Source organism: Schistocerca piceifrons, chromosome 4 (genome assembly GCF_021461385.2).
Source record: "Schistocerca piceifrons isolate TAMUIC-IGC-003096 chromosome 4, iqSchPice1.1, whole genome shotgun sequence".
In the NCBI taxonomy this organism is placed as follows: Eukaryota; Metazoa; Arthropoda; class Insecta; order Orthoptera; family Acrididae; genus Schistocerca; species Schistocerca piceifrons.
Window position 1 is genome coordinate 371,596,991 of NC_060141.1, and position 18,796 is coordinate 371,615,786.

Here is an 18,796-nt window from a genome sequence, read left to right on the forward strand (position 1 = left end):
AACATGAGCACCAGCGTGAAAAAAAAAAAGTTTTGCCTACGAATCTCACTTAGGGTATTTATTACTCCTTGCAGTATGTTTTAAAATGGACTTGTTTTTCGCTCGTTTAGAGCAGAGACTGCAGCCGAAAGGCTCTCGGTTGGAATTTTATCATTTTTGATTTTCCGGTTTCCAGGGACCCCTTTCGTTGCATTTGCGTTCTTTGCACCTTGTTTCACTTTTGTAAATTGTGACACAAGTTGTCCTTGTAGAAATTACGCTGTGTGAAGATTTGCAGCATTGAAATGCAATAAACGAAGATGTCACAAAAGAATAAACTGTAGGAATGTCTTTTATGCGGTATATTTACACAATGATTGCTGATGCCGTGTAAAAAAAAAGTGAAGTATGTTTGGTAAACCACTCTTTTAAACTATATTACGCTAAAGTCAGAAAAATAGAAACCACGTAGTACCATAAAAGATACATCACACCTACTGCGGAAGATGGCTAGCAAATTAAGCATGTCTCGTTTCAGGTGATTTTTGACTCCTCCGCAAACGTTGTGGTGTTGCTTTGATTCAGTAGTTCGATTAATGAAGACTAGAATGTGGTAATCAAAACATACGACACAAATCAATATTCAGATGCTGAATTAAGTTAGTGTGTATTTCTCCATCTGGTTAAGTCGTCTAATAAGTATGTAATAAAAGCTTCTAGGTGACAACTGGTGCCTACGTAGACAAAAGAATTCAAAGCGTTGAGATTTATTTGCAGTCACAAATGAAAGTAAAATGTGTCTATTATGCCTAGGTGGACTTGAGACTCCTGCTCCGTCCGCTCTGTCACAGACGCTACATTTCTAATACTCATTACGTTTGCTGCGGAGAAAAATTAAGAGGATCGCAGTTTATGATTTTCGATTTTCGTACTTTAACCACACGGAAAACCAAATTTCCGATTTCAATCATTACTAGGGGAAATCTGTAAATGAGTTGAATTGCATTCACTGGCATGAAATGTACAGAATCAGTTAGAACGAAATAAATTAAATGCTATGACGGGAAATACGAGGGTTGTCCGATAATTAGACAGATTGGTGTAGCAAAAAAAAAAAAAAAAAAAACTATTTTTACAAAATGAAAACTATTTTTACAAAATGACTTTCTACTTATCAACATAGTCCCCAGCAATATTAATACACTTGTCCCAAATATCAATTAGTTTAAGTCCGATGAAAAGAAATTTTTGTCTTGTTGTCTGAGCTACTTTACCACAATTCGTTCGACCTTCTCGTTGTTGCTGAAGTTTATTCCACGTAATGACTCCTGGAGTGGACCAAAGAAATGAAAATCCGAGGTAGCCGAATCTGAACCGTAGGGAGGATGAGGTAGTATCTCCCAACACATTTTTCAGTGGTTTCTTGGGTCTACTGGGTGATGTGAGGGTGATTTAGGTTACTTTTTATGTTTTTCTTCGATAACTCGAAACCTGCTGCTCCTATTGAAAATGTAAACTACACACATCAAAAAAGTTTTGCATCACTTCCGTTCCGAGCATTCCGGAACCTGTACAGCAAATTGGAATAGGGATCAACATAAACATCACTTCCACCCTTTTTATTGCTCTTGAAAACCACGCACTGCACGTTGTACCACCATACAGCGATACGTGCGGAGGTGGTGTTCCAGATTTCTGTACACACCGGTACCTCTAATACCCAGTAGCACGTCCTCTTGCATTGATGCATGCCTGTATTCGTCGTGGCATACTATCCACAAGTTCGTCAAGCCACTGTTGATTCAGATTGTCCCACTCCTCAACGACGATTCGACGCACATCCGTCAGGGTGGTTGGTGGGTCACGTCGTCCATGAAGAGCCCTTTTCAACCTATCTCAGGCTTGTTCGGTAGGGGTCATGTCTGGAGAACATGCTGGCCACTAGTAGAGAGATGTCGTTATCCTGAAGGAAGTCATTCACAAGATGTGCATGATGGGGGGCGTGAACTGTCGTCCGTGAAGATGAATGCCTCGCCAATATGCTGCTGATATCGGTCGGAGGATGGCATTCACGTATCGTACAGCAGTTACGGCGCCTTCCGTGACCAACAGCAGCGTACGTCGGCCCCACATAATGCCACCCCAAAACATCAGGGAACCTCCAACTTGCTTCATTCGCTGAAAAATGTGACTAAGGTGTTCAGCCTGACTGGGTTGCCTCCAAACCCATCTCAGACGATTTTCTGGTTTAAGGCACGTGTCTCACTCATCGGCATGTCGTTCGGCCCATCTGTAACACGCTGCATGGTGTCGTGGTTGCAAAGATGGACCTCGCCATGGACGTCGGGTGTGAAGTTGCGCATCATGCAGCCTACTGCGCACAGTTTGAGTCGTAACACGACGTCCTGCGGCTGCACGAAAAGTGTTATTCAACATGGTGGCGTTGCTGTCAGGGTTCCTCCGAGCCGTAATCCGTAGGTAGCCGCCATCCACTGCAGTAGTAGCCGTTGGGCGGCCTGAGCGAGGCATGTCATGGACAGTTCCTGTCTCTCTGTATCTCCTCCACGTCCGAACACCATCGCTTTGGTTCACTCTGAGATGCCTGGACACTTCCCATGTTGAGAGCCCTTCCTGTCAGAAAGTAACAATGCGGACGCGATCGAACCGCGGTACTGACCGTCTCGGCATGGTTGAACTACAGACTACACGAGCTGTGTACCTCCTTCCTGGTGGAATGACGAACTGATCCGCTGTCGGATCCCTCAGTCTAATAGGTGCTGGTCATGCATGTTTGTTTACATCTTTTGGAGCGTTTAGTGAGATCTCTGAACAGTCAGAGGGCCTGTGTCTCTGATACAATATCCACAGTCAGCGTCTATCTTCAGGTTTTCTGGGAACCGGGGCGATGCAAAACTTTTATTGATGTATGACATTAAATTTCCTACATACAAGATTGTATTCATTATTTCTCTAGAACCAGTAGTCTCCGTGGTGCAGGGGTCATTCTGTACAGCAGCGGTAGCGTCATCCCAGAAAAGGCAACTTCATTCCTGATGAGAGCTGTTCATTTTTTCAGTTTACAGGCAGACTATATACCTTCACAGCTTTTCCAGTTCAGGTCTCTTGTGTGAGCACACAAAATAACTTCGCCGAGCATTGTCCTGCAAAATGATGGTCAGGCCTGCAGAAAGTGTCATCACTTCTATCTCTAAGCTGGTCGCAGGTTGTATTCCAAAAATGAACAGTATAGAGACTGAAGTGATGACACTTGCAGGACCTGACCATCATTTTGCAGGACAATTCTCAAGCACGTACAGTGCAAGCTATTACTGATTTGTTTGACTAATGGGTCTCCTTAGTGCTATACCACCTATTGCACTCCCCTAACAAGCCGTCGTGAGTTCAACTCAGTTTCTAAACTGAAGGAAACCTCACGGCATTCGCTTCAGAACTACTACAAATTCGTCGGGCAATAGACCACGCCGCTCGAACTATCAACACAACTGGCACTGCTAAGAGTATCCTACGACTTCCACATCACTGGCAACGGGTTATACACAATGCTGGTGACTACTTTGAAGGTCAGTAAAACTTTGAAACATGTATCTATTTTCCACGAGCTGTAAATAAATAGTTGCCACTATTAAAGTTCCAACCCTTGTATAAGATGATCATAAACAAAAACGAACCAAGAATAATGAAATGTAGTTGAACTGAATTAGTGTATGCTAAGGGAATTAGATTAGGAAACGAGACACTTAAAATAGTAGGTGCGTTTTGCTTTTTGGACAGGAAAATAACTCAGCACGGCCGAAGTAGAGAACATACAAAATGTAGACCGGCAATGGCAAGAAAAGTATTTCTGAAGACGTAAATTTCTTAACATCGAATATAGATTTAAGTGTTAGGAAGTCTTTTATGAAGGTATGGAAGTGCAACGTGGACGATAAACAGGTTAGATAAAAAGAGTAGAAGCTTTTGAAATATGGTGGTACGGAATAATGCTGAGAATTAGAAGGGTAGATCACGTAAATAAGGAAGTACTGAACAGAATTGGGGAGACAAGAGATTTGTGACAACTTGACCAAAAGAAGGGACCGGTTGATAGGACACATTCTGAAGTGTCAAGGAATCACCAATTTAGTATTTAGTATTTGAGGGAAGAGTGTGTGTGTGGGGGGGGGGGGGGGGAAATAAAAACCGTAAAGGGAGACCAAAAGAACGATACAGTAAGCAGATTCAGAAAGATGTAGGTTGCAGTAGTTATTCTAAAACGAACAGGCTCGCACAGGATAGAGTAGCATGGAGAGCAGCATCAAACCAGTCTTCGGACTTAAGACCACAAAACAACAACAAAAACAACAACATCATTCATAGACAAAACGGCTGATAAATGTTTAATTTTTAGGTGAGATGTTGTCAGTGCCTGATGCAGTAGTGGTGGAAATGGATTTGATTGGTAAATATGGTACCTTGCTACTGTCTATCCCTCACAGCGTACTGTAAAACTGTAACAGTGTTGTGGTCACTTGGTGATGAATTAATGACCAGAAAGTTACTTTACTTCCATCATTAAATCTTGCTGGTAGCTGAGTGGAAACAGTTATCCAAAACACACAACATACCTGTGTGAACATATGCAATGGAAATGATTAGGTTTCAGTCTAGAGCGTTAATCTGCTGTAATGTGTTGGTTGACCTATGTTGATATATTTGGAGTTCCGTAACACGTTGGTGTTATCCCACAGGCACGTCTACTCACTGCGTCGCCAGTGATTCATAAGAATGGCTGCGGAAGGGTCAGCATAACTTCTTGAAACACCCTGTAGTTGCTTCTTGTAGTGGGCAAGAGTAAGTGGGGAATCGCCTGCTCGTTCTTCAGTTTGCCGACCTATGAAAGAGCAAGCATATGATCATAATCCGGAGACTAACAGTACATTCCCTTACCTACCCTCCACCGCCCCCCCACCCCTCGTCTAGCTTGTTACACCCATAGAAGACAATTTATCCCTTAACACGGCGCTACTGCAGTTACATGTTGTACACATCTAATATTTGTTCTGAATCCATTTAATTTAGTAACAAACGTTAATTTTATACCATTAAAACATTTTATAATAATCTGCGATTCTTCCGTCCTCTGAAACACAGAAACTCTTAGCTCTAGAGAAAAAATAAATCGAAATTTTTCGTAGGAAATTTAATGCAGTTCAATCGGGAAACATTTTCGCTAGAAACCGTAGTTTTCAAGTTAGTCAAGAAAAACACAAAAAAGGACTTCTGACTCCCCTACCCCCCCCCCCCCCCCCCCCTTTCCCCACCTCCCACGTTCGCACTGCAAAGGGAAGGAACTATAGTACGTGGTTCATGGCACTTCCTCCTACTACTATACAAAACTTTGCGACTACACAAACTTTTACTCCTAATTTTCCTCTGATGACTAGACTACTAGAGATGGCGAAGCCGCTGCGCAGCTTGGCCTATGTCTCAATTAAGGCTTTCATGAGCTAGCGGCTCATGTTTGCGTGTTACTGATAGTAACCGAAATCGCTGAGGGCGGCTGGGTCACGATTGTTGTTGTTGTTGTTGTTGTTGTTGTTGTTGTTGTCTTCAGTCCAGAGACTGGTTTGATGCAGCTCTCCATGCTACTCTATCCTGTGCAAGCTCCTTCATCTCCCAGTACCTACTGCAACCTACATCCTTCTGAATCTGCTTCGTGTATTCATCTCTTGGTCTCCCTCTACGATTTTTACCCTCCGCGCTGCCCTCCAATACTAAATTGGATATCCCTTGATGCCTCAGAATATGTCCTACCAACCGATCCCTTCTTCCAGTCAAGTTGTGCCACAAATTTCTCTTCTCCCCAATTCTATTCAATACCTCATTAGTTATGTGATCTACCCATCTAATCTTCAGCATTCTTCTGTAGCACCACATTTCGAAAGCTTCTCTTCTCTTCTTGTCAAAACTATTTATCGTCCGTGTTTCCCTTCCATACATGGCTACACTCCATACAAATACTTTCAGAAACGACTTCCTGACACAAATCTATACTCAATGTTAACAAATTTTTCTTCCTCAGAAACGCTTTTCTTCCCATTGCCAGTTTACATTTTATATCCTCTCTACTTCGACCATCATCAGTTATTTTGCTCCCCAAATAGCAAAACTCATTTACTAGTTTAAGCGTTTCATTTCCAAAGTTAATACCTCAGCATCACCTGATTTAATTCGACTACGCCGGCCGCGATGGTCTCGCGTTTCTATGCGCTCAGTCCGGCACCGCGCGACTGCTGCGGTCGCAGGTTCGAATCCTGCCTCGGGCATGGATGTGTGTGGTGTCCTTAGGTTAGTTAGGTTTAAGTAGTTCTAAGTTCTAGGGGACTGATGACCACAGATGTTAAGTCTCATAGCCGGCCGAAGTGGCCGTGCGGTTAAAGGCGCTGCAGTCTGGAACCGCAAGACCGCTACGGTCGCAGGTTCGAATCCTGCCTCGGGCATGGATGTTTGTGATGGCCTTAGGTTAGTTAGGTTTAACTAGTTCTAAGTTCTAGGGGACTAATGACCTCAGCAGTTGAGTCCCATAGTGCTCAGAGCCATTTGAACCATTTTGTTAAGTCTCATAGTGCTCAGAGCCATTTGAACCATTTGAATTCGACTACATTCCATTATCCTCGTTTTGCTTTTGTTGATGTTCATCTTATATCCTCCTTTCAAGACACTGTCCATTCCGTTCAGCTGCTCTTCCATGTCCTTTGCTGTCTGACAGAATTACAATGTCATCGGCGAACCTCGAAGTTTTTATTTCTTCTCCATGGATTTTAATTCCTACTCCGAATTTTTCTGCTGTTTCCTTTACTGCTTGCTCAATATACAGATTGAATAACATCGGGGATAGGCTACAACCCTGTCTCACTCCTTTCCCAACCACTGCTTCCCTTTCGTGCCCCTAGACTCATAACTGCCATCTGGTTTCTACGATGACTAACGTGAAATGCTCCTACATTTGCGAGTCGTGAGAAAACGTGGAAGACCCGCGCCGCAGGTCTATGTGAAGACAGGCACAGTGGTGACTGGGGAAGAGCTTTCTTCTATGTACTGTTTCAAGAAACGACCTCGCTACCAAGTAAACGTTTCTTTTGTTCTGACTGATCCATCGATCGAAACGCATCCCTAACTAAAGTAGATATTTTTCCAGCATTTAACTGTCACGGAAAGAGTATATTCCGTGATTGTGACTTTCGAAGACTACAAGCAGGTAGGTCTCGCTGGATCCCAGCCCTCCAGTCAGTGCGGCGATATGCAGTGCGTTTGATAGGAGGACCATTAGCACGCTATTTGGATGTCAGCAAAAATGGTGTGGTTCGGTGTTTTACTCAGTGTAATGCACAGGACGAAACACGCCAAGCTGCAATCAGTGATGATTTGAAAGAGATGACAATATTATCGTTATGTTGTCGGCAACCACGTTATGAGCTATAGAAACTAATGAAACCTATTTGAGAGAGGTTTCTCACAGGATATATGGGAATAATACCACTGGGGGAACAGATTTGATGGAGGTACGTGCCATGTCCTGCCATTGGGAAATGTCTAGCGGTACACTAGCTGACGAAAAGCATATGAACTCCTAACAGTTGACATTAATGTAGAGTATGGCCACCTTTGGCCTTTATGACGGCTCCATCACTGCTTGCGACACTTTTAGTGAGGTGTCTGTCTGTTGATGAATGGAAGCCCATTCTTTCTCTAGGGCCAAAACCAGTAGAAGGTAGTTACACTGGGGTGTGGAGCGCAATCGACGTCGTAACTCATCTGAAATATGTTCGATTGGGTTCATGTTGGGACTCTGGGCAGTCCAGCCGAATTCAGCAGTGTTACTGTCCACAAACCTTATCCTTCGCCTCACACATGGTACTTCATGGCAGTGTGCATTGCCATGCTGATGCAAATAATCTTCGTCACCTAGGCCTAACTGTTCCTCTACTGTATGCAATACACAGTGCTGTAAAAGCAAAAAGTATTCATACCCTTCTGAATGTAGCGTTTTCAGAAGCGCAATAAAAGGACCAAATCCAACCACGAGAAGCATCTGAACATCGTAATACCACTTGGTTCGTATTTCAGTGTTGGCTCTACACATGATCACAGGTAAAGTGCTCCAGGCATTTGTATAAGAATATACAGCCTACAGTTGCAGGTTAACTTTATCGTTTACCTAGGTTTCAACGTTAGTAATAACGTCTTCTTCAGAACATAAAATATTATTTAAATGTTTGCCTAAAACAGGCCATGTCCTAAGTCACACGACGAGGCCCATACAACGGGCTTAAAGTGAATCTGCTACAGCTTATTTAATGAAGTGACAAAATCTTATGGTTATGCATCAAGTTTTATAAAGTTGACCTAGGACATGGCGTGTTTTAGGCAAACATTTAAATAATATTTTATGTTCTGAAGAAGACGTTATTACTAACGTTGAAACCTAGGTAAACGATAAAGTTAACCTGCAACTGTAGGCTGTATATTCTTATATAAACAATATCAGTTGCTGTCGCTGCATAAAAATGTTAAAAATTATTAAGCTCCAGGCATTTCCCAAACCAAAACCATTCCATCGGATTCCCATAAAGTGTAGCATGATTAATCACAGCAAATCCTTTGTTTCTAGTCATCCACTGTCCAGGAGTGACACACTACTCCATCTCAAGCGTCGCTAAGGATTGATTACAGAAATGTGTGCCTTACACTGAAGTGAAAAAAGTTATAGGGTACCTCCCAATAACGCTTCGCACTTTATTTTTCCTGGCGGAGTCTGTAACTCGACTTAGCATGGACTCAACATGTCGTTGGAACTCCCCTGGGGAAATAGAGGGCCATGCTATAGCCGTCCACAATTGCGAAAGTGCTGCTGGTGCTGGTTATTTTGTACAAAGTTTCCTATCGCTTATGTCCTGTAAATTTCCTGTTGGGTTCCTATTGGGCGATGTAGGTGGCCAAATCATTCTCTCGAACTGTCAGAATTCTTCAAACCAATCGCAGATAACTGGCCAGGTGACGCGGCGCGTTGTCATCCATAAAAATTCCATCATTGTTTGGGAATTCTAAGTCCATAAATATCAGCAAACGATCTCCAAGTAGCTGAACATAACCATTTATAGTCAATGATCGGTTTAGATGGACCAGCAGATACAGTCCATTCCATATAAATACATTCCACACCATTATCGAGCCACCACCACCTTCCACAATGTCTTATTGATGATTTATGTCAATAGCTTAGTGGGGTCTCCACCACACTCGAACCGTACCATCTGCTCTTAACAAGTGATACTGGGACTCATCTGGCCAGGTCACGGTTTTACAGTGGTCTAGTGTCCAACCGATACGCTGACGAGCCTTGGAGAGGTGCAGCAGGCGATGTCGTGCTGTTAGCAAAGGCACTCAGTTGCTCGTCTGCTGCCATAGCCCATTGGTGCCAAACTTCGCCGCACTGCCCTACCAGCTACGTTCATCGTACACCCCACATTGATGTCTGCTATTGTTTCACGCACTTCTACTTCTCTGTTAGCACTGACAACTTTAAGCAAACGCCGCTGCTCTCGGGCTGTAATTGAAGGCCGTCGTCCGTTGCGTTGACCGTGGTGAGATGTAATGCCTAAAGTGTGGTATTCTCGGCACACTCTTGACATTGTGGATCTCGGAATACTGAATTCCCTAACGATTTCCGAAAAGGAATGTCCCAGCTCCAATTACTAATCCGCGGTCAAAGCCTCTTGATTCCCGTCGTGCGCCAATAATCACGATGGGAACCTTTTCACTTGTCCTCAGTGTGTGAGGAGCTACTGGGACATTGTTTACTGTTCTTTTCAACTTACTACGAATAGTCATTGTGCTAGCTAGATTGCTGTCAACACTTTGGAACTCACGAGTCATTCCTTCCGTTGATTTTACATTATTTTTACAACCACCCTTCGCAAGGAACAATGGTCCGTGTCCATCAGTACTTGAAGTCTGCGTGGGGTAGGTTTAGCCGTGGTTGCTCCTTAACGTTTCCACTTCAACAGTCGACAGTGTACGTCGAAATGGTTGAAATGTCCCTGATGCATTTGTTACTCAAGTGATATCACACAGCTCAGCCACGTTCGAAGTCACCTAGCTCTTATAACTGACGCATTCTACTGTCACTGCTTTTCTACTGACAACAGTACTCCGCGACTTCTTTTATACTTCTGGGTCTAGAGAGTCTGTATACAGAGAGAGTGGCCATAGGTGAAGTTGCACGTGATTGTTTGATTAGCTTTGGAGCCATTTTTCTTCCTATGTTCGCCGTGCTTATGAGTTGAATTTAAGTTCAGAGGACTTTTGGAAACGATTAAAAGGTATTGGAATTATTGAGAGACTTGTTATGCGTTGTGCATGCATGTTCGATTTAGTTGTATATCGTTTTTAGTACGTAATTAGCGTTTGCGCGCATACTGGTAGCATCACAAGCTTTTCTGAAGCCAATATCTGACAGTCCTTGCTGCAAACGGAAAGTTTCTGTAATAGTTGTGCCATGCTTGTTCGACTTTATAGCGTCAAACTTTATTTCGTTCCGAATCAGAACACTAGGCATTATTTTGGCTTCAGTATTATTACCTGACTGTTCATCATCATCATTTAAGACTGATTATGCCTTTCAGCGTTCAGTCTGGAGCATAGCCCCCCTTATACAGTTCCTCCATGATCCCCTATTCAGTGCTAACATTGGTGCCTCTTCTGATGTTAAACCTCTTACTTCAAAATCATTCTTAACTGAATCCAGGTACCTTCTCCTCCGTCTGCCCCGACTCCTCCTACCCTCTACTGCTGAATCCATGAGTCTCTTGGGTAACCTTGCTTCTCCCATGCGTGTAACATGACCCCACCATCTAAGCCTGTTCGCCCTGACTGCTACATCTATACAGTTCATTCCCAGTTTTTCTTTGATTTCCTCATTGTGGACACCCTCCTGCCATTGTTCCCATCTACTAGTACCTGCAATCATCCTAGCTACTTTCATATCCGTAACCTCAACCTTGTTGATAAGGTAACCTGAATCCACCCAGCTTTCGCTCCCATACAACAAAGTTGGTCGAAAGATTGAACGGTGCACAGATAACTTAGTCTTGGTACTGACTTCCTTCTTGCAGAAGAGAGTAGATCGTAGCTGAGCGCTCACTGCATTACCTTTGCTACACCTCGCTTCCAGTTCTTTCACTATGTTGCCATCCTGTGAGAATATGCATCCTAAGTACTTGAAACCGTCCACCTGTTCTAACTTTGTTCCCCCTATTTGGCACTCAATCCGTTTATATTTCTTTCCCACTGACATTACTTTCGTTTTGGAGATGCTAATCTTCATACCATAGTCCTTACATTTCTGATCTAGCTCTGAAATATTACTTTGCAAACTTTCAATCGAATCTGCCATCACAACTAAGTCATCCGCATATGCAAGACTGCTTATTTTGTGTTCACATATCTTAATCTCACCCAGCCAGTCTATTGTTTTCAACATATGATCCATAAATAATATGAACAACAGTGGAGACAGGTTGCAGCCTTGTCTTACCCCTGAAACTACTCTGAACCATGAACTCAATTTACCGTCAACTCTAACTGCTGCTTGACTATCCATGTAAAGACCTTTAATTGCTTGCAAAAGTTTGCCTCCTATTCCATAATCTTGTAGAACAGACAATAACTTCCTCCTACGAACCCGGTCATATGCCTTTTCTAGATCTATAAAGCATAGATACAATTCCCTGTTCCACTCATAACACTTCTCCATTATTTGCCATAAGCTAAATATCTGGTCCTGACAACCTCTAAGAGGCCTAAACCCACACTGATTCTCATCCAATTGGTCCTCAACTAATACTCGCACTTTCCTTTCAACAATACCTGAGAAGATTTTACCCACAACGCTGATTAAAGAGATACCTCTAGAGTTGTTACAATCTTTTCTGTTTCCATGTTTAAAGATTGGTGTGATTACTGCTTTTGTCCAGTCTGATGGAACCTGTCCCGACTCCCAGGCCATTTCAATTATCCTGTGTAGCCATTTAAGACCTGACATTCCACTGTATTTGATGAGATCCGACTTAATTTCATCCACCCCAGCCGATTTATTGCACTGCAATCTATTGACCACTTTTTCCACTTCCTCAAATGTGATCCTATTTCCATCATCATTCCTATCCCATTCTACCTCGAAATCTGAAACATTACTGACCGCATTTTCACCTACATTGAGCAACTCTTCAAAATATTCCCTCCATCTGCCCAAGGCATCCACAGGATTCACCAGCAGTTTTCCTGACCTGTCCAAAATACTTGTCATTTCTTTCTTACCTCCCTTTCGAAGACTGCTAATTACACTCCAGAATGGGTTTCCAGCAGCTTGACCCATAGTCTCCAACCTGTTTCCAAAGTCTTCCCACGATTTCTTCTTGGATGCTGCAATTATCTGTTTGGTTTTGTTTCTTTCTTCAACATAACTTTCTCTGTCTACCTGGGTTCTGGTTTGTAGCCATTTTTGATACGCCTTCTTTTTCCTTTTACAGGCTGCCTTGACTGTATCATTCCACCAAGCTGTTTGCTTCATCCTACTTTTACACACTACTGTTCCAAGACATTCTTTAGCCACTTCTAGTACTGTGTCCCTTTACCTTGTCCATTCCTTTTCCAATGACTGTAATTGACTACATTCAACTAACTGGTACCTTTCTGAGATCGCTGTTATGTACTTGTGCCTGATTTCCTTATCCTGAAGTTTCTCCACTCTTATCCTACTACAAATGGACCTGACCTCCTGCACTTTCGGCCTCACAATCCCAATTTCACTGCAGATTAAATAATGATCAGTGTCATCAAAGAATCCCCTGAATACACGTGTGTCCCTCACAGCCTTCCTGAATTCCTGATCTGGTATTATATAGTCAATGACAGATCTGGTTCCCCTGCCTTCCCAAGTATACCGGTGAATGTTCTTATGTTTAAAAAAGGAGTTTGTGATTACTAAGCCCATACTGGCACAGAAATCCAAGAGTTGTTTCCCGTTCCTGTTGGCCTCCATATCCTCTCCAAATTTACCCATAACCTTTTCATACCCTTCTGTTCGATTTCCAATCCTGGCGATAAAGTCACCCATGAGCAGAACACTGTCCTTGTCCTTTACTCTAACAACTACATCACTGAGTGCCTCATAAAAACTATCCATATTATCTTGATCTGTCCCTTCACAATGCGAATATACTGACACAATCCTAATTTTCTTGCTAGACACTGTCAAATCTATCCACATTAGTCGTTCGTTTACATACCTTATTGCAACTACGCTGGGTTCCATTTCTTTCCTGATGTAAAGCCCTACGCCCCATTGTGCTATTCCTGCTTTGACTCCTGACAGGTAGACCTTGTATTCTCCCACTTCCTCTTCTTTCTCACCCCTTACCCGAATGTCACTAACAGCTAAAACGTCCAGCCCCATCTTACTTGCAGCCTCTGCCAGCTCTACCTTCTTCCCAGAGTAGCCCCCATTGATATTAATAGCTCCCCATCTCATTACCATTTGTTTGCCAAGTCGTATCTTTGGAGTCCCTGGTATGTCAGTTAGAGGTGGGACTCCGTCACCTCCAAAGGTCCGAGGCATTTTGCTCTGATTGTTGCCAGCATCATATTTAAAGTATCAGGGAAGCAGGTTGCTAGCCTTACTTGCCCCGAGTTCCATTGGGTTTTACCCCTAACGGCTGAGGGACTAACCGGTGGATTTGGTAGTCTTTGCCGTATGAGCACTAAGGTGACCACGACTCAGAATATGTCCGAGATGCCCAGCCTTATTCCAAAGTAACTGGTATCCCGACTGTCGGGACCACTTACTTGGCCACTCATACGTTGCCCGTGGTTCATGAACTAGGACATGACTATAGGAACCCACACCATGAACCACTGCTTGACTGTTGACGCAGGCAAATTTTAGGAACGTTTTCCGCAGTTGTCGTGGTTGCTGAAACGTTATTCGTTGTAAATAATGGTAGGTACTCTTGAAGACAGTTTTTAATAGGCCTACTTACTGTGGGGTAGAAGGGATACGGTAGTTTTCTTGTTATATTTGGTCGATATTACAGTAGCCTACACTTAACATTACCTGATTTTTGTAATCTTTTTCGTTTGTTATCTACGAGAGGTATTCAGTATATATATGAAAGAAAGTCGTGAGCAGTTGTTTACTTACGACATGCAAAAAGTTTGAAGACGTGACAAGAAGTACTAATACGTCTCACACTTTTTGCATGTCACAAGTAAACAACTGCTTACGACTTTCATTCATCTAGCGTAATACAGGTACGTTAAATCTTTAGCGTCATGCACTTCCGATACAAAACAAATGTTATACACTATATTTTTTTATTTACGTTACATTCATTGCAATATGTCTAGTAAACGAACTTTAAAGGAGATAAATGCTAGTAACGAATAATTTTTACAGCCACTGTATCAAATTGTCCTGTGCTGTACGTAGTAGGCTACTATGAGTATATTATAGCTGTAAAGAAAGGCATTTGACGAATGATTTCGCCATATTGTCTCGTGCTTTTGATTCGGTGACTGTGTACTCCACTACTCCACTACTGGCCATTCAAAAGTCCCGCCCGCAGTTTGGCAGAAAAATGGCCGCCGTATCGTCCGGATGGCCACTCTCTCCCTATATATGCTCTCTACCTGGGTCTCGCCTCTAGTGACATCTAGTGCTCAATTCTACAATGAATAGGAGTGTCCGGATACTTCTGATCAGATAGTGTACATTAGTCTGATGGCGCAATTTAGAAATGGAGGTCAGGTTGATTCTTCAGAATGTTAGTGGGAAAATGTTATTGATAGGAATGTTTGCGTCGAACTGGGAGCTGTGATGGGATAGCGTGATGGTTATGGTGAATGTTGGTGGAGGCAGGGAATCGTGGTTAGAGTCCCAGTGCGACACAAATTTTCATTTCGCTATTTGCAGAGTTACGATTACTCTTCACTCTGTATTGGTTTGACTGGTTATAGGAAAACGTTATAAAACGAGCTTGTTACATCTCAAACAATGGTCAACCAAAAATCTGCCACGATATGATAATGGGTCACTGTAAGCATGGGTAAAGTAATGCTAGCGTTCGTCATTGTTACCACTTTTGCACGATGATAACTGCGAGTGTAGCCATGTATGGAAGTGAAACATGGACGATAAATAGTTTAGACAAGAAGAGAATAGAAGCTTTTGAAATGTGGTGCTACAGAAGAATGCTGAAGATTAGATGGGTAGATCACATAACTTATGAGGAGGTACTGAATAGGATTGGGGAGGAGTTTGTGGCATAACTTGACTAGAAGAAGGGATCGATTGGTAGGACATGTTCTGAGGCATCAAGGGGTCACCAATTTAGTATTGGAGGGCAGCGTGGAGGGTGAAAATCGTAGAGGGAGACCAAGAGATGAATACACGAAGCAGATTCAGAAAGATGTAGGTTGCAGTAGGTACTGGGAGATGAAGAAGCTTGCACAGGTTAGAGTAGCATGGAGAGCTGCATCAAACCAGTCTCAGGACTGAAGACCACAACAACAACAACTGCGAGTTAGAAATCAATGGGCTTAATAAGGAAACATGCTTCGATATTACAGTATCACTGGAGAACAAATTCCATCGGCTGTATTTTATATCTTTGTCAGTGTGACTGGATGAGTAGCTTCTAATGCGTTTATCAGATGCAGTTGCAGGAAAAAGTCTTCCGTATGGTGACGTGGTACCTTATCTAGTTCATGTTATCACACAGGGTTACCACGATAACTTAATCAAGAATGATGTGACCTTTGACAACTCATTTTTGCTCGGTTTCGAACATCTAAATATTAGCGATATCCGAAATCATTCTTCGCGACGATTGCTTAATTTTTGCGCGGGAAGGAAAGACAAATAGAATTTTGCGAGGAGGTCGTTAGAGACAGCACAATGTCGCTAAATCATCCGTGCTGTTTCATGGGAACCATCCCGCTATTCACCTTAAGCGATTTAAATAAATCATAGAGAAACTGATCTCTGACGACTAGACGATCATTTGAACCGCCGTCTTCCCGAAAACGAGTCCAAGGTGCTCAGCACTGCGCCACCTCACTCGCTAATAATTTTTGCTCGAAACCTACTCTAATATTCTACTTCTGTGATACAGAAATTCTCTTACGTACACGGGGGGGGGGGGGGGGGGGGGGGGGAGGGGGGTAACTGACGCATTTTATTCAACGTGAAAAAGATGTACAAAGGCAATCTAAAAACACCTAGGTACAGACGGATGTGACTGGATGGAAAGAGGTACAGATGCAAATATTTTGACAACCAAGTACGAGCCAAACAAAAGCGCACATTCTATGCACACTTTAATCACGTTTACTGCAAAAACGATAACATACGTTAGCGTAAAAGCAACCATTGTTCCACTTCCGTTCGTAGATGCAACGAGGGAAAGGTTTAATACACCATACGCGTACCCTCTGCCATCCATTTTACAGTGGTCTCTAGTATTTACGAGACGTAGAGGTGAATAGAAGGTGTCAGTATCAAAATGTTTGCGTGTGCCAAATACAATTCACAAATAATGCGCATCTAACATGAATGACGAAGTGAGATAGCATATAAAGGCCGTGCCACCTACCGGAGAAGGCTGCGGCGTACTGGAGACGCCGGGAGCCCCTGGGCGCTTGCCGCTTCTGCTGCTGCTCCATGGTGCCGCGCCGGCGCCCGCTGCGCGACTGGGAAATCCTCGCCGCGGCCGGCCTTCAGTGACATCGGCGGCTCGTTATCGCCTGCCAGAGCTCGCCGGTCATCGCGCAGCTGAGCACGAGCGCACCGCAGGGGATATCGCCGAATGGCTAAGCGGACGCGAACAGTTGTGCAACAGTATGAAACATCGCTTCCGCTCACGGGCCTCACTCATGTGGACACAACACCCACACACTCTTTATGGAATCATTGGCTTCACACACCGCTAGTTTGGAGCATACTTAACAAATATAATACAATAATGGCGTGCCGAATAATTCAAACAATGTTGAAAGAAACTTCCCGCCAGATGAAAACTGTATGTCGGACCGAGACGAACTCGGGACCTTTGCCTTTCGCGGGCTAGGCCATGTCTCCGCAATATCCTTTCTTCCAGAAGTGCGAGTTGTTAACATAGGTTAGTATACTTCTCTAGAATATAAAGTTCTTAGAATTGAGAAAACATAAGCTTGAATTATGCTGATTCTAGAATTAATAGAAGTATTTGCCCAATAATTAGTAGTGAGATTAAGTTTTTTAGTTCTGCAAGCTTCTTTGAAGCCTGGAAGGTAGGAGACGGCGTACTGCAGAATTGAAGTTGTGAGGGGGGGAGGGGGGGGGGTCATGAGTCGTGCTTGCGTAGCTCAGGCAGTAGAGCACTTGCCCGCGAAAGGCAAAGATCCTGAGTTCGAGTTTCGGTCCAGCACACAGTTTTAATCTGTCAGGAAGTTTCATATCAGCGGAAACTCCGCTGCAAAGTGAAAATCACATTCAAGAATATTGAAAGAATAGAAGATTTTAGTGACTGGGGAGAAATCACAAAGGGAGTCCCACAGGGTTGAATTTTCGGTACACTTCTGTTCCATAGACAGAGTGAATCACCTAAAATTTGCACAGCAAATATTGCTGAAATGGAGACTGCTATTGACGTTCGGTTTTCACAAAATGGATCAAATGGCTTTGAGCACTATGGGACTCAACATCGTAGGTCATCAGTCCCCTAGAACTTAGAACTACTTTAAACCTACCTAACCGAAGGACATCACACACATCCATGCCTGAGGCAGGATTCGAACGTGCGACCGCAGCGGTCGCGCTGTTCCAGACTGAAGAGCCTAGAACCGCTCGGCCACACAGGCCGGCATTCAGTCTTCACAGAATGGGTTGATTGTCAGGGGCTCGTACTGCTAGATAATAAACAGACTGTAATAATGCATAGAAAGCGTATACTTTCTTAAATGGAACAATGCCTGCTGACATTAGCAATCTAAAAGTAGTGTAAATTAGAATTCAGTGGCGTTTGTTGCAGAAGTCTCGTGCGAGATGTTTACGAGATATCGTATTTTGAAAAGTTGTGACACCGATACTTGTTTGTGCCATTCACCCTGCGTAGCTGCTGAGCACGATGATGTGTTTTCTTACAGAGTACTTTTGTGTTCCTCGCGTGCATTGCAGTGTGTGGCAGTCCAAGCTTTAGGTCGTAAATGGACGATGGTATTTACCGATGAGGAAAAAGCCAACATGCTCATGGTGCATGGAGATTGTAGAAAGAATGTAATTCGTTGATGTACGACGTATGCGCCAAGATGTCCCAAAAGACGTCAACCATCTCGGCAGGTGTTTATCATCCTCTTCAACCGGTTACGTGAAAGTCTTAGTGTAACAACTCGACCACGTAACAGAATGGAACAAGTGACGGTAGAGGGGGGAAAACCTATGTTCTTGCTGCTGTTGCAGTTCATCCGCACTTTAGCTCCTGCGCAATCAAACAAGGAAGTGACATGAGGCAGGTAAGGGTCCTACGGATTCTCCATCCTTATCACATCTTCCTCCTTCAAGACCTGCATGGTAACGATTATGAGAAAACTTCTGTACGTGGGCAAGACAGGTCACTGCAGATGCATAATGTATCTTGTTTACTGATGAATTAACATTTACCAATCATGGCCAGCTAAATCGCCGAAACATGCACTATTGCTCTCCAGAATGAGATTTTCA

At 43.3% G+C, this 18,796-nt stretch overlaps 1 protein-coding gene across 1 annotated transcript in view; it reads right to left on the bottom strand.

Moving 5' to 3' along the window:
- Window positions 1–16,775, bottom strand: part of LOC124795092 (facilitated trehalose transporter Tret1-like) — a 101,051-nt gene extending 84,276 nt beyond the window's left edge. Inside the window, exon 1 of the mRNA XM_047258925.1 lies at window positions 16,692–16,775. Coding sequence (XP_047114881.1) covers window positions 16,692–16,761 — 70 coding nt within the window. The 5' untranslated portion in view covers window positions 16,762–16,775. The remainder of the gene's footprint in view (window positions 1–16,691) is intronic.
- Between the last annotated feature and the right edge of the window lie 2,021 nt (window positions 16,776–18,796).